Source organism: Heptranchias perlo, chromosome 11, assembly GCF_035084215.1.
Source record: "Heptranchias perlo isolate sHepPer1 chromosome 11, sHepPer1.hap1, whole genome shotgun sequence".
Taxonomy (NCBI): Eukaryota; Metazoa; Chordata; class Chondrichthyes; order Hexanchiformes; family Hexanchidae; genus Heptranchias; species Heptranchias perlo.
The window spans coordinates 64,054,073-64,069,490 of record NC_090335.1 but is presented as its reverse complement, the minus strand read 5'-3'; the positions used below and the strand labels follow the sequence as shown (position 1 = coordinate 64,069,490).

At 41.1% G+C, this 15,418-nt stretch overlaps 1 protein-coding gene across 2 annotated transcripts in view; it reads left to right on the top strand.

Annotated features, from left to right (window-relative positions):
* The window catches only part of itsn1 (intersectin 1 (SH3 domain protein)), a 186,724-nt gene that overhangs the window by 81,338 nt on the left and 89,968 nt on the right, over positions 1–15,418 (top strand). For both annotated transcript variants that reach the window (XM_067993251.1, XM_067993250.1), the window contains exons 13-16: positions 3,393–3,542; positions 3,621–3,761; positions 3,920–4,007; positions 9,093–9,232. In XM_067993251.1, the coding sequence (XP_067849352.1) occupies positions 3,393–3,542; positions 3,621–3,761; positions 3,920–4,007; positions 9,093–9,232 (519 nt within the window). The remainder of the gene's footprint in view (positions 1–3,392; positions 3,543–3,620; positions 3,762–3,919; positions 4,008–9,092; positions 9,233–15,418) is intronic.

The following is a 15,418-nucleotide window of genomic DNA, read 5'->3' as shown; positions in this document are numbered from 1 at the left end:
ATAGCCCTGCAATTTTTTCCCCTTAAAGTATTTCTACAATTCCCTTTTGAAAGTTATTATTGAACCTGCTTCTGCCATCCTTTCAGGCAGTGCATTTCAGATCATAACAATTGGCTGCATAAAAAAAATTCTTCTCATCTTGCCTCTGATTCTTTTGCCAGTTACCTTCACTCTGTCCCCTGGTTATCGACCCTTCTTCCACTGGAAACAGAGTAAATAAGGAGAAACTATCAGAACCTTTCATGATTTTGTATACCTCTATTAATTCTCCCCATAACCTTCTCTGTTCTAAGGAGAACAACCCCAGCTTCTCTAGTCTATCCACATAACTGAAGTCCCTCATCCCTGGTAGCAGTCTGGTAAATCTCTGCACCCTCTCTAAGGCCTTGATATCCTTCTGAGAATTGGACACAATAATCCAGCTGGAGCCTAACCAGTGATTTACAAAAGTTTAGCATAACTTCCTTGGTTTTGTACTCTATGCCTCGGTTTATAAAGCCAAGGATCCTGTATGCTTTTTTAACAGCATTCTCAACTTGTCCTGCCACCTTTAATAATTTGTGTACGTATACCCCCAGCTCTCTCTGTTCCTGCACCCCCTTTAAAATTGTACCATTTTAGTTTATATTGCCTCCCTCATTCTTCGTACCAAAATGAATCACTTCACACTTCTCCATTAAATTTCATCTGCCATGTTTGCCCATTTCACCAGTCTGTCTGTTAGAGTAATTGTTTAATTCCACAGCATGAACTAAAATGTGAGCTGATGAGTCAGTAGTGGTAGAACATACAGCATGTTAATAGAGCTTTATGTGGTTTTAGGTACAATCCATGTGTTTTGTGGTGCAAAATGGTGCATAAAATTTGCCTTCCATTACCTCCTGTGGCTGTACTTCGTATTATTTTTGGTCAGTTGTACAAAACATCACCATGTTTGCGTGTCCAAATCAAGCTCCTGAGCAATTCACACCAGTTGTATTTGTTTGCCAAATACGGAATACCTGAACTAGTTAAATATTGAATATCCGCACAGTTGCACCAGAGACAACACCCAACTTGCCCACGTCCAGAGACCTTGGGTGCAGGTGAGAATGAACTGAAGTTTGGGGACAGCCAAATGTACACAGGAGTGCTGCTGATACTTAAGCAGCTAAAACAATACAGCCGACCAGCACAGAGCTCTGACCAGCTTCTTGCTTGTCTCGTCAGGACCACCCAAGCCATTGACTTGTACAATTAACCAGTGCCAAGTGGTGGAAAAGCAGCTATTATGTCTACCCTTTCAGGCCCCATTAATGAGCCTGGGTCTGCCTGGCTCTGGTATATGATTGTAATAGGTTGGCCTGGTTCCGCTTTTAGGTCGCCAGCCATGTCATGTTGGAGTAGCCTTGATCTCGAAGAAACACTGCTTACCTTCTCTTCCAAGCCTCACTTCAAGAGGATAGTCATTCGGCCTCTAGGTGGACAATATGTACTAGGGGACCTTATGGGTGGCAAGGTGAGCAGAACAGCTCACCATAAAATGTTCAGCTTCCTAATTTTTTACCGAGGTTGCCTTGAAGTATGTACTTCTCCTAATCACTTTGAATAGCAAATTCTAAACAATGTAATACTGACTTAAATCTTGGAAAAAGATGGCTATAACTAAATTAAAATAGAGCGGTGTTGCCATTTTTCCTTTTTCTAATTCAAACTGCCTCTTCATGATGAATGATGAACCTTTATAAAACACTGGTTCAGCCACAACTGGAATGTTGTGTCCAGTTCTGGGCACCCCACTATAGGAAGGATGTGAAGGCCTTAGAGGATGCAGAAGAGATTTATTAGAATGATTCCAGGGATGAGGGACTTCAGTTACTTGGAAAGACTGGAGAAGCTGGGGTTGTTCTCCTTGGAACAGGGACAGTTGTGAGGAGATTTGATAGGTATTCAAAATCATGAAGGGTGTAGATGGAGAGAAACAGTTCCCATTGGCAGAAGGGTCAAGAACCAGAGGACATAGATTTAAGGTGATTGGCAAAAGAACCAAAGATGACATGAGGAATAACTTATTCACACAGTGAGTGGTTATGATCTGGAACGCACAGCCCGAGGGGGTGGTGGAGGCAGATTCAATCATGGCCTTCGAAAGGGAACTGGATAAGTACTTGAAAGGAAAAAGTTTGCAGGGCTGCGAGGAAAGGGCGGGGAGTGGGACTAGCTGGATAGCTCTTGCATAGAGCTGGCGTGGACTTGATGGGCCGAATGGCCTCCTTCCATGCTATAACCATTCTGTGATTCTAAAAACATGTTTGAACCAGGAAGTTTTGGTTTAACTGCATGATCTCTTCTAGATGGTTTTGTACCTGTGCAGGATTATAACCTCATTAAAGCTGATGTGGCCTATAATTCCTGCTTTTAAAAATAAAACTGAAGTGGAATAAACTTTTTAGGCCTTCAATAGAGAAATAATTCTGGGAGGGCTTACCTGAGAATCTTTTTTTTAACCTTATCTTTTTAACATTAGTCAATAACCCTGTTTTGTTACCATTTTGCTATTTTAACAACTTAGATTGTTTGTGCTATCTCGTTTATTTTGGCTTCATTAATATCCTCATCACTCACTATTTGAAAAACTGCTCCAAATAAAAGATGAAACAGTTAATCCTTCAATTAAATTATTTTCAGTGGGACTCTAGCTTTTACAATACTGGTTTTATTGAATGATGAATTGTACATTAATAATGAAGATTATTTTATGGCTTTTCAATTTTGAAGACATTTAACTTCATAAGCCTGTACTTGGCGAAATGCCATATTGTAACCCAGTGTTACATATATCTTTGGCTTTATATGTATTTTCATTAGTGTGTAGAATAAACATTTTGTGGGCAAATCAGTATAGTATTTTGGTTACATTAAATAGTGTCCATGATGCGATGTATCCATTAGTGCTGCCTTTAGGGCTAACTTTGTACTAAATCTTAAACCACAGTGAAAATTCCAACAGTCATCTTTGGGATAGATTTAAGGTGCTATTTGAAAAATGTACTTGAAGTAGCTAGTTGGGACACGGAGTTGCCACTGGCACAGATGAGAAGAAAAGATATTTGGGTCATTTCCCATTCTGGTTACATTTGCCGTTGCGTATTTATTATGGCCAAGAAAATGGCCATGTTTTTTCTTAAACCTTATCGTAAAATGTTTAATACTGCTGATTTCAAATCAAAGATCAGGAGTCATGAATTGTAGCTTGATGTGATGTTTATGACCATACAAAACATGCTGTGAAAGGAGAATAAATGTGGAAGCTTTGCATCTCCAACTGTGCTGAGTTTGAGAAGATTCCAGGGTTGTTTGTTATGGGTCACATTTCATAATCTGCAATGTTCGTATTCTTATTTTGACTACAGGCAGCAAAACGTGAACTTGAAAGGCAGCGCCAACTAGAGTGGGAGCGGAATCGTCGGCAGGAACTCTTGAACCAACGAAACAAAGAGCAAGAAGATATTGTTGCCTTGAAAGCAAGAAAAAAAACTTTAGAGTTTGAACTTGAAGCCCTTGTGAGTTCGTATGTGAACAAAGCTATCAGTTATTTTTGAATAGATACTGTGGTATTGACTTTTTTTTTCTTCTGTTAGAACGATAAAAAGAATCAGTTGGAAGGCAAGCTTCAAGACATCCGATTTCGTCTCTCGACGCAAAGACATGAGATTGAGCATACAAATCAGACACGGGAGTTAAGAATTTCAGAAATCACGCATCTACAGCAACAGTTGCAGGTTGGTCTTGGGTTGATTTGCAAGTTTGAGTTATTAATATACCAGCTCTAGAACACAAGGTCCTCCAATTCCGGTTCGTGTTGATGCCCAACCATAATTCGATAGGATAAAAATAAGATATATTTAGGCATACTAACTTTTTGTCTTCCAACCTGTAGGAATTTCAACAGATGCTCAGTCAACTGATTCCTGAGAAACAGTGTCTCAATGATAAATTGAAGCAGGTCCAACAGAACAGTCTACATAGTAAGGATCATTTTTGAATTGTATACTTTGTAGCTTTCAAATGGTGTACTTGTATACACAAGAATGGATTTGGTTTGTAATATTTAATAGTGCATCAGAATTCGAACAAGACATGGCAGCACAGAAATCTCTTCGTTTGCAGTATTCTTCAATCTAGGAAACGGGACTAATAATGTCCTCTACATTGCTTAATTTCACCATTTGACCACTAGTTTTGCCATTCCATGTTTGTCTTGTTCTTTTTGCTAATGGTGCCTTCTAATCATCTCCTCACCACGACCCATGACATCTACCTGAAACGAGCAATCAACGTACTCTCATGAAGTCTGATTTTTGCATATATACATATGCAAAAATGAACCTGGTTAATATTTTGGTAGTTATCCGGCAATTTTTCCAGTAAAGCTACATTCAGCATTTAGTTCTTCTGAACTCTTATTCTTTGAATACTCAACGTTTTGGAAAACCAGCTGAAATTGATTATCTTCTATTTTGTACAAATTCTGTTGCGGTTCTCTGCAAACCATGGACTGCAAACAAAGTGGAAAATTTTAGTCAAAAACAATATAACTTTGTTAGTATGAAGTAGGGGAGAATGCTTGGTTTGTACCAGTCCTTGGGTGTTAACATTTGATGCCACGAGACATTTTACAACTATTCTATCATCTGTCATTTACTTCCTGTTGATCAACATGAAAGAAGTGGTTACATTGAAAAATATATTAATCAGAATGTTTGTGGTGCCAAATTAAGAAGGGCCGTCAAGGCAGTCGAAAAAAAGCATCTTTTGAGCTTGTAGGGTAAAAATTCTGATCATTGAAATTTCTATAGGGTTACTCAATATGCATGCACTGCAGTCTTGTGTTTTTATGTTGACCTGGTTGTGACAGAGGTTATGGTACGAGAAACAGAGGCGGAGAGTTCAAATCCTGTCATTGCAAGTTGTGAAATAGAATTCAATAAACCTGCTATGTTGCTTGGCACCAGAGAAAATTACAATGAAATCTGCTGGATTGTTGTAAAAAAAAAACAAATTGGTTTACTGATGTTGCCATGATGTGGAGATGCCGGTGATGGACTGGGGTTGACAAATGTAAAGAATCTTACGACACCAGGTTATAGTCCAACAATTTTATTTGGAAATCACAAGCTTTCGGAGATTATCTCCTTCGTCAGGTGAGCGTGGGACTCCTTGAACGTTTCGCATTTATAGTCCGAGAACAATACCTAGTGATTACAGATAATCTTTCCAACTGCCCGTTGTCAAGGCAATCAAAGTGTTCAGACAGAGGTGTTACCTACAGGATCACCGAATACACAAACGGCCAGAACACAAGACAGACAGAGAGGGAGAAACATTCTAAAGGAAGAGAAAGACAGAGAATGACCCGTTGTATTAAAAACAGATAACTTTTATTTGCTGGTGGGGTTACGTGTAGCGTGACATGAACCCAAGATCCCGGTTGAGGCCGTCCTCATGGGTGCGGAACTTGGCTATCAATTTCTGCTCGACGATTTTGCATTGTCGTGTGTCTCGAAGGCCGCCTTGGAGAACGCTTACCCGAAGATCGGTGGCTGAACCGCAACATCGTCATCAAAGGAGGAGCCATTGTTATACAGAACAGAACGGACTATTGCAAAGAAGCATACCGACAACTGGACAACCAGGAACACTACAGACGGTTACCCGCAGATCCGACCAAAGAACACACCCACCAGCTCAACAAACTGATCAAGACCTTCGATCCAGAGCATCCTACGCGCTCTCATCCCACGTACTCCCCGCGTGGGAGACTTCTCCTGCCTCCCAAAGATACACAAAGCCAACACACCCGGACGTCCTATCGTATCAGGCAACGGAACTCTGTGTGGGAACCTCTCTGGATACGTCGAGGACATCCTGAAACCCATCGTACAGGGAACCCCCAGCTTCTGTCGCGACACTACAGACTTCCTACAAAAACTCAGCACCCACGGACCAGTTGAACTTCTCACCACGATGGACGTCTCGGCACTCTACACCAGTATCCCCCACGATGACGGCATCACTGCAACAGCATCAATACTCAACACCAACAACAGCCAATCTCCAGACGCCATCCTACAACTCATCCGCTTCATCCTGGATCACAATGTCTTCACCTTCGATAACCAGTTCTTTACCCAAACACACGGAACAGCCATGGGGACCAAATTCGCACCCCAATACGCCAACATTTTCATGCACAAGTTCGAGCAGGATTTCTTCACTGCACAGGACCTCCAACCAACACTATACACCAGATACATCGACGACATTTTCTTTCTATGGACCCACGGCGAAAAATCACTGAAGAGACTACACGATAACATCAACAAGTTCCATCCCACCATCAAGCTCACCATGGACTACTCCTCAGAATCGGTTTCTTTCTTGGACACACGAATCTCCATCAAAGACGGGCACCTCAGCACCTCACTCTATCGCAAGCCCACGGACAACCTCACGATGCTCCACTTTTCCAGCTCCCACCCTAACCATGTCAAAGAGGCCATCCCCTATGGACAGGCCCTGCGAATACACAGGATCTGCTCAGACGAGGAGGAATGCGATGGACATCTACAGACGCCGAACGACGCCCTCGTAAGAATGGGATATGACGCTCGACTCGTCGATCGACAGTTCCGACGGGCCACAGCGAAAAATCGCATAGACCTCCTCAGAAGACAAACACGGGACGCAACCAACAGAGTACCCTTCGTCGTCCAGTACTTCCCCGGAGCGGAGAAACTACGCCATGTTCTCCGCAGCCTTCAACATGTCATCGATGACGACGAACACCTCGCGAAGGCCATCCCCACACCTCCACTACTCTCCTTCAAACAGCCACCCAACCTCAAACAGACCATCGATCGCAGCAAATTACCCAGCTTTCAGGAGAACAGCGTCCACGACACCACACAACCCTGCCACGGCAACCTCCAAGACATGCCAGATCATCGACACAGATACCACCATCACACGAGAGGACACCACCCACCAGATACATGGTTCATACTCCTGTGACTTGGCCAACGTTGTCTACCTCATACGTTGCAAGAAAGGATGCCCCGGAGCATGGTACATTGGCGAGACCATGCAGACACTGCGACAACGGATGAACGGACACCGCGCAACAATCGCCAGATGGGAGGATTCCCTCCCTGTCGGGGAACACTTCAGCAGTCAAGGACATTCAGCCACCGATCTTCGGGTAAGCGTTCTCCAAGGCGGCCTTCGAGACACACGACAACGCAAAATCGTCGAGCAGAAATTGATAGCCAAGTTCCGCACCCATGAGGACGGCCTCAACCGGGATCTTGGGTTCATGTCACGCTACACGTAACCCCACCAGCGAATAAAGGTTATCTGTTTTTAATACAACGGGTCATTCTCTGTCTTTCTCTTCCTTTCGGATGTTCTCTCTCTCTCTCTCTCTCTCTCTCTCTCTCTCTCTCTCTCTCTCTCTCTCTCTCTCTCTCTCTCTCTCGTGTTCTGGCCGTTTGTGTATTCGGTGATCCTGTAGGTAACACCTCGCTGTCTGAACACTTTGATTGCCTTGACAACGGGCAGTTGGAAAGATTATCTGTCATCACTAGGTATTGTTCTCTGACTATAAATGCGAAACGTTCAAAGAGTCCCACACTCACCTGACGAAGGAGATAATCTCCGAAAGCTTGTGATTTTCAAATAAAATTGTTGGACTATAACCTGGTGTTGTAAGATTCTTTACATTTACTAATGTACTTCAGGGAAAGGAACTTGCCACCCATACCCAGTCTGGCTTGCATGTCACTTCAGTTTTACTTTCAATACCCTCAGAGCAACTAGGGAGATGGGCAACAAATGCTGCCTTGCCCGTAGTGCCCACGTCAAAGGAATTTTTTTCAAATGTATAGCTAGAATCGGTATGCAAGGGGTTAAGATAGGATCACATCTTTCAAAGGAAAAGGCATCGCTTGTTCCAGATGAGCTGACCACAGCATTCTTCATAAATGTAAATTGAAAAGACTGAAGACTGTAGTAACTGCTCGGTAGCAATTGGCCTGAACTGTTGCATTCAATGACCAGCATCTTAGGGCATTGTCAAAGATTGCCTTTGTTCATTATTGGTAAGTAGCCACCTGTCCTAATGTATCTGAGATGCAGTCATTTGTTTTGTCCCAGTTTCTGAGGCATTCACAAACCAACTGTCAGCAGATCAATGAGTAGACTCCAGCTTGGGGTAGTGACATTCACTGACAGCTGGTTCAAATCTTTTGAGCCAAGGACAGGGCTGTGGATTGGCTGGAACCTGCCAAGTGGTAGATAGCCTGTGGTCTGAGACTTCCTCAGCCAATCTTCAGTGAGTGAATCCCTTGACCAACAGTGAAAATTGCCAGCTAGCCAGAAGAGTTAGGCTAGGATAAGTAGCAGTAATTGGACTTCTGTTTGTGTTTAGAGAGAGATTATGTGGCATTTTTGTTTGTTTATATTGAGAAGTGTAGAGAAATGTAAAACTCAAGTTAAATCTATCTTTTGTGAATTGAACTTGTTGGTCTAAAGCCTGAGTCTTGATTTTGTAAGAGTTTATATCCAATCACTTTGGTGAGCGAGGAAAATTTGTGTGGCAGCACATGGTATTTTTCAGTAGCTGGTGTAGTGATTATGACACCCAAGTCTCTCTATTGTTTGCCTAGATATTGGGCAGGAAAGGATGTACTGTGAATCATGGTGACAGGAGATCTGCTAATGGGAGTGACTAGTGATGCTGAACCCTAGAAACCATCTAGCATGACGACCAAGCAATGTGACATCAGTTTTCAAAAAAAAATGTGTTGTTTGTATGCAAACTTTGCCTTTCAGAATTTGTACCCTCACCTCTCCAGCTTGTCAAGTTTTGTAATTGCATTCATATTTGTATATGATGACATTTACATAAAAATGAACATCTTGTCAGTTGTTATTTATAGAAGTGTTACTCTTGCACTCTAGTCTTTAGGCCTCTCAAATGAGTTTCAAATAAAGCATGACCTGTCACCGACCTCCACTTTCAGAACGGTATTTGTTTTTTTTTTAATTAATAGGAGAGACTATTCTTACTGTTAAAAAATCTTTGGAAAACAAGGAGTTGACTCGACAACGCCTTCGTGACCAACTGGATGAAGTTGAGAAAGAAACTAGGTCTAAGCTCCAGGAGATAGATGTCTTCAATAATCAGTTGAAGGTAATACTGAGCATTTTTTTGTCCTGTTCTATCTTGGAAGCTGCTTACTGTCACACACACTCCTTGAGTGGGGACAGTTTGGGGTTCAAATGCATCCATGAATTCCATGCTCTGTAGTCAGATTCAGCATATGTGCTTTGGGATAAACCAGGTCCTACCTAAAGATTAACATCTCTTTCATGTGGTCATTGTTTACACAGTTTAACAAAGAATTGGTAAATCACACTTGGTTGGAGAAGGTGAGTCTGGGTAACATGCCGGGTACTGGAATTTGCAAACGACTGAATGAGAGTGGAACTCTAAAGTTTGAATTTGTCAACTTGAAAGAATGATTTTGCAGCAAATGTTTGTCCAATTACTCACACTTCCTCTATTTATACAATTACTCACTTTTCTGCTCTTGAAAAGAAACAAAACGGTCAGGATAAACATGTTCACCGTGACTGTTGCTACCAATGTTCTCATTTCGTAGTTCTTTTTCCTTGTTGATTCGATCATTTTTGTTTGCTGTAGATCCTGTGTGGATTCTATCACTGTCAAATAGTAGAAATAGGAAGAATATATTTGTGAAGTAATGAGTTTAAATTTGATCCACTTGCTAGATAATGAAATCCAAGTTAAAATTGTATTACTTTTTTAGATCATTTGGATCATGTTAACTTACAGCTGCAGAAGTATTCCAAGATAACTTTTTTTCACTACCATTGAGTGAACTACGATGGTTTTGATTACTGACAGAAAATTTGCATGATTTTCCATCTATTGCCAATAGTGTTATGAAGTATAGGTTAGTTCATTGTTGGCAGCATTACACGCATATTAACATTACTCTGCACCTGAAATGATGTGGTCTCTGGTACACTAACTGATGTCGAGTGCTGAGGCTGTCTTTAACATCTTGCTCCCGAGGCAGTACAAAGAAGGTTCACTCGGTTAATCCCGGGGATGAGGGGGCGGACATATGAGGAGAGGTTGAGTAGATTGGGACTCTACTCATTGGAGTTCAGAAGAATGAGAGGCGATCTTATTGAAACATATAAGATTGTGAAGGGGCTTGATCGGGTGGATGCGGTAAGGATGTTCCCAAGGATGGGTGAAACTAGAACTAGGGGACATAATCTTAGAATAAGGGGCTGCTCTTTCGAAACTGAGATGAGGAGAAACTTCTTCACTCAGAGGGTGGTAGGTCTGTGGAATTTGCTGCCCCAGGAAGCTGTGGAAGCTACATCATTAAATAAATTTAAAACAGAAATAGACAGTTTCCTGGAAGTAAAGGGAATTAGGGGTTTTGGGGAGCGGGCAGGAAATTGGACATGAATTTAGATTTGAGGTTAGGATCAGATCAGCCATAATCTTATTGAATGGCGGAGCAGGCTTGAGGGGCCGATTGGCCTACTCCTGCTCCTATTTCTTATGTTCTTATGTTTAGCCAAGATGTGTTGCCTCAGCACAGACCTGCCTGATCTGAATAGCTCAACTACTCTGGTAAACCTGCTGAGTTTTGGGGGAGCACGCAGCAATTACTGATTTTGGAGTATTTTGATGTTGCGGAATATATGAGTATATGTTTTTTGAGTACCATATGGCCATTTCAGTAAATTTGGTTATGGGTAGAGTGCTTGTGATAAGGATCTAGGGCTGCAATTACTTAAGATTTGTTCTTAACCTAAGCTTGAACACTTGGATGAGGGACTACATGATGGTAAACAAGGATTATGCATCCTTTATACGCTGAACTCTTCACCCACTCCATCGATTGGTTTCCAGTTCAGTGTTGGGGGTCGAAGGGAAGAGGAAACAGTACAACAGTATTACAGTAAAAATTGGAAATGCATATTGGTCCATCAAAAGAGAAAAGACAAGTTCACATTTTGGGCAGTGACCCTTTGCCAAGACACATTTTTGTTCAAGATGTCACTCCTGGCATTACACTACAAATAAGATTGATTGTTAGCCTTACATTGCAATGAAGTTTTATATAGAAAAAAGACTGCTCATCAGGGTTTGTTCGCTAAAATCAGATCTCAACACAGTTTTGTCATAAGTTGTTTCTTGGCTATTTTATACTTCTATTAAATGAAACACTGCACATTGCTGTGGACAGGAGTTCAAAATTAACTTTGTTCATGACTTTTGATGTGTGCAGCTGGTCTTGCCTTAGACTTTTTCTTTGCTTTCAGTGAGCCAATTGCATTGAAGCACTCAGTCTTTTCATGTAATTTAAGATGTGTCCATAACTACAAAATGGCATGTGATATCTATATTAAGAACACTTTAACACATAATGAATTGATTTAAAATGTGAAGCATTTAATGTTTGTCCCATGTGAAGTTTGAGAAAATGTAATTAAATGTGCCACTTTTAGGATAACCAGCTATTATAGAATTTGATGCTGACGACAGAGCTGTTGATAATTAAAAGTCTGACTGTCTTGGTATCATTTTGTCTTGTTGGAGCCTGTCTTGGTTGCTTCAGATGTTTTTTTTGTTAAATCTGAGCATTTCTTTTTTCCAGTCTGTGGCTGTGGACGATGTATTGCTGCAGTGCCTGGGCTTCCTCCTGTGCTGCGTGAACTACTTAGACTTCTTTTTAAAGGTTTCGTCCCTAAATGGGCTTCTACACAGCTTTTGAAATGTATTTCTAAATGGAAGTATAAAATATCTCCTATGTGCTAGGTCATCTGCAGTTTCTCACTAGAGGTATCACTTTTAAAATAGTGCTGAAACATAGTATAGCATCAACTACAGTCCATGGGCAAAATGTAAAGAATTTTAACCAATCTTTTCAGACATCTGACCTATTGCGAACATACTTGTGTGTTTCCAAAGGTATATTTAGTGCATGTTTATTTCCCATTAAAAGTAGCAGTGGTTGTAAATATCAGAACTGTACATTTAAAAAAAATTAATCTCAAATGTTTACAGCACCAGTATTATTCCACAGTGCAATTTCAGATTTTTTTTAATGTGATAAGTGTTCAGAATATCCAGAAACACATTTTAATCATCTGGTGGCTTTTACATCGAAATAATGCTAATTTATTTGTTTGAAACCCAATTTGAATTAGGCACAATACACCACAAGTCGTCAAACTTGGTTCGCTAGTCTCATGCAAGAGAGTCCCATTAAAAGAGTATTTTAAAAAAAAACTTAACTCCTAGTTTGAACTGACCTTGGCTCGAGCTGCAACTTAGCTGTACAAAGCATCAAGATCACAGATGAAGGCTGTACCTTAGACATAATACAGCATCTTTATTTGGACAGTTGAACTTTGTCATTCAAACTTAACATTTTTTACACCAGCCCCACTAATGTTCCCTCCATTTCTGAATGTGTTATACAGGGATATAGTTTCACAGGCACTGCCCTCCATCTGATTTCTTGCTCTCCATGACCGTTCATGTGTGAGCTTAGACAATAGAAAAAAAGAACTTGCATTTATATAGCACCATACATGACCTCAGAACAGCCAAAAATGCTTCAGAGCCAATGAGGTACTTTTGAAGTGTAGTCACTGTTGTAATATAGGGAAATGCAGCAGCCAATTTGCACACAGCAAGGCCCCACAAACAGTAATGAGGTAAGTGACCAGATAATCTATTTGGTGATATTGGTTGTGGGATAAATATTGGCAGGAGCACGGGAAAAACTTTTTTGATCATCTTTGAATAGTGCCATGGGAGGTTTTACCTCCTCCCGAGGGGGCACACGGGGCCTCGGTTTAACATCTTATATGAAAGACAGCACCACTGATAGGGCAGCAATGATTGAGTGCTGCACTGGAGAGTCAGCGCTCATGTCTCTGGAGTGAGCTTACACCCATGAACTTCTGAATCAGAGACAAGTGCTACCAATGAGCCATGGCTAACACCTAAATAAGTGCAGGAAGGCTGTTGGAGCAAGGATTTGCCCCATTGTTATCAAATCAAATATGGGTATACTAATTTAATTGTTTTCCTTTTCCGTAGCCCAGAGACCTTGAGGAAAATTATAGCAGCCTTTGATGAGATCAGCTAATATAGCAGAGAATAGAGATTGAGCCTAGGACCTTCTGTTGTGTATGGCTTAATTTAACACTGAGCACCAAGTGAGCTGGGTGGAGGAGGGGGGGGCAGTGCCAAGTCTGCAATACAGATGAGAGTCTTTTTTTCCTCGCAGCCTTTATAGTTTTGAAGAATGACATTGTGCAGAAATTGAATTAGAAACAAGGAAATACTTTACAAATGTAAATATTTAATTAATATTGTATTTGGTGGTTGAGGGTACTGCAAAAGAATAATTAAGTCTTTAATGCAGAACTTAAATTACTACAACCACAGCTTCCAGACTTCGTTAGAATAGAGTTTCAGGTATTCACTCCAGATAAGCAATCTCCAGTGTTTTGACTGCTTGATGTCGCCCAGTCTTTAATTGTTTACCTTGACTGTTGAAGCTCAAGGTTAAAATCAAGCGCACACTGCTCCCGAAGGAAACTGCTTATACCACAACTGTTAATATTGCCCAAATTTCCTAGTCGCTTCACTATCCAAATATAAAATAGCTGTGCCCTTGAGACTTCAGTGGTGCTTCACGCACTTTCCATACGTACATTTAACTCCCTGCAAAAGGAATTCACTGTAGACAAATGTGAGGTCATCCACTTTGGATCAAAAAAGGATAGAACAGGGTACTCTCTAAATGGTAAAAAGTTTAAAAACAGTGGATGTCCAAAGGGACTTAGGGGTTCAGGTACACAGATCATTGAAGTGTCATGAACAGGTGCAGAAAATAATCAAGAAGGCAAATGGAATGCTGGCCTTTATATCTAGAGGACTAGAGTACAAGGGGGCAGAAGTTATGCTGCAGCTATACAAAACCCTGGTTAGACCGCACCTGGAGTACTGTGAGCAGTTCTGGGCACCGTACCTTCGGAAGGACATATTGGCCTTGGAGCGAGTGCAGCGTAGGTTTACTAGAATCATACCCGGACTTCAAGGGTTAAGTTACGAGGAGAGATTACACAAATTGGGGTTGTATTCTCTGGAGTTTCGAAGGTTAAGGGGTGATCTGATCGAAGTTTATAAGATATTAAGGGGAACGGATAGGTTGGATAGAGAGAAACTATTTCCGCTGGTTGGGGATTTTAGGAGTAGGGGGCACAGTCTAAAAATTAGAGCCAGACCTTTCAGGAGTGAGATTAGAAAACATTTCTACACACAAAGGGTGGTAGAAGTTTGGAACTCTCTTCCGCAAACGGCAATTGATACTAGCTCAATTGCTAAATTTAAATGTGAGATAGATAGCTTTTTGGCAACCAAAGGTATTAAGGGATATGGGCCAAAGGCAGGTATATGGAGTTCGATCACAGATCAGCCATGATCGTATCAAATGGCGGAGCAGGCCCGAGGGGCTGAATGGCCTACTCCTGTTCCTATGTTGAAGGCAGTAAGCCACAAGGATATTAAGGTCCCAGCTTCAATCCCTGGTCAGTGCTGAGTTACCTGATCTCATTTGGGGCACTAAAATTGGTCTTAATGGAGAGGGAAAATCATCCATGGTTCCTACTCTTGATTACTATCCAGTGACCTCTGCTGGAAAGTGCATGTGTGGATGGGGACTAGATCAGGCTTGACTTTGCTGCCCTGCATGGTTGTGTAGCCTGCTGAGTAAATAATTGTCTAGGCTCATGCATGAGTCTGACTTTAGGAGAGGAAATAAAAGATTTATTCTATTTAGAGGTCCCTATTGAATTAAGTCATTATAGCTTGGTAGAGTAGCCAATGCTACTATCTTAACATTCTAACTTTTTTTTAAAATAAAAATTAGTTGATAGATGGCATCACATCAGTTTATTCTCATCTACAGTACATATATGTTTGCATTCTGATATGTTTAAAAATCAAGAAATGCACAGTTGAAGTAATGCTTGGTTATTAAATATTAAAATTGAAGTGTGTATTGAGTTTTGGTAATGGCCTTTTAAATCACTTCTAAAAGTACACATATAGGATGTAGTACTCTACATCATTGCTCGGAGACATAGGCTTCTAACAAACTAAACATTAAAGAAATATATTGGCTGTGGGTAGTTGCTCTTAAACTTGAGCTCATTTTAAGCTACTATACTGATCTTGCCTAACCAGATGCTCTTGAATGTACATTTACCTATGCCCTTTGATCCTAGTTATGGACTTGCTTCTTACAAA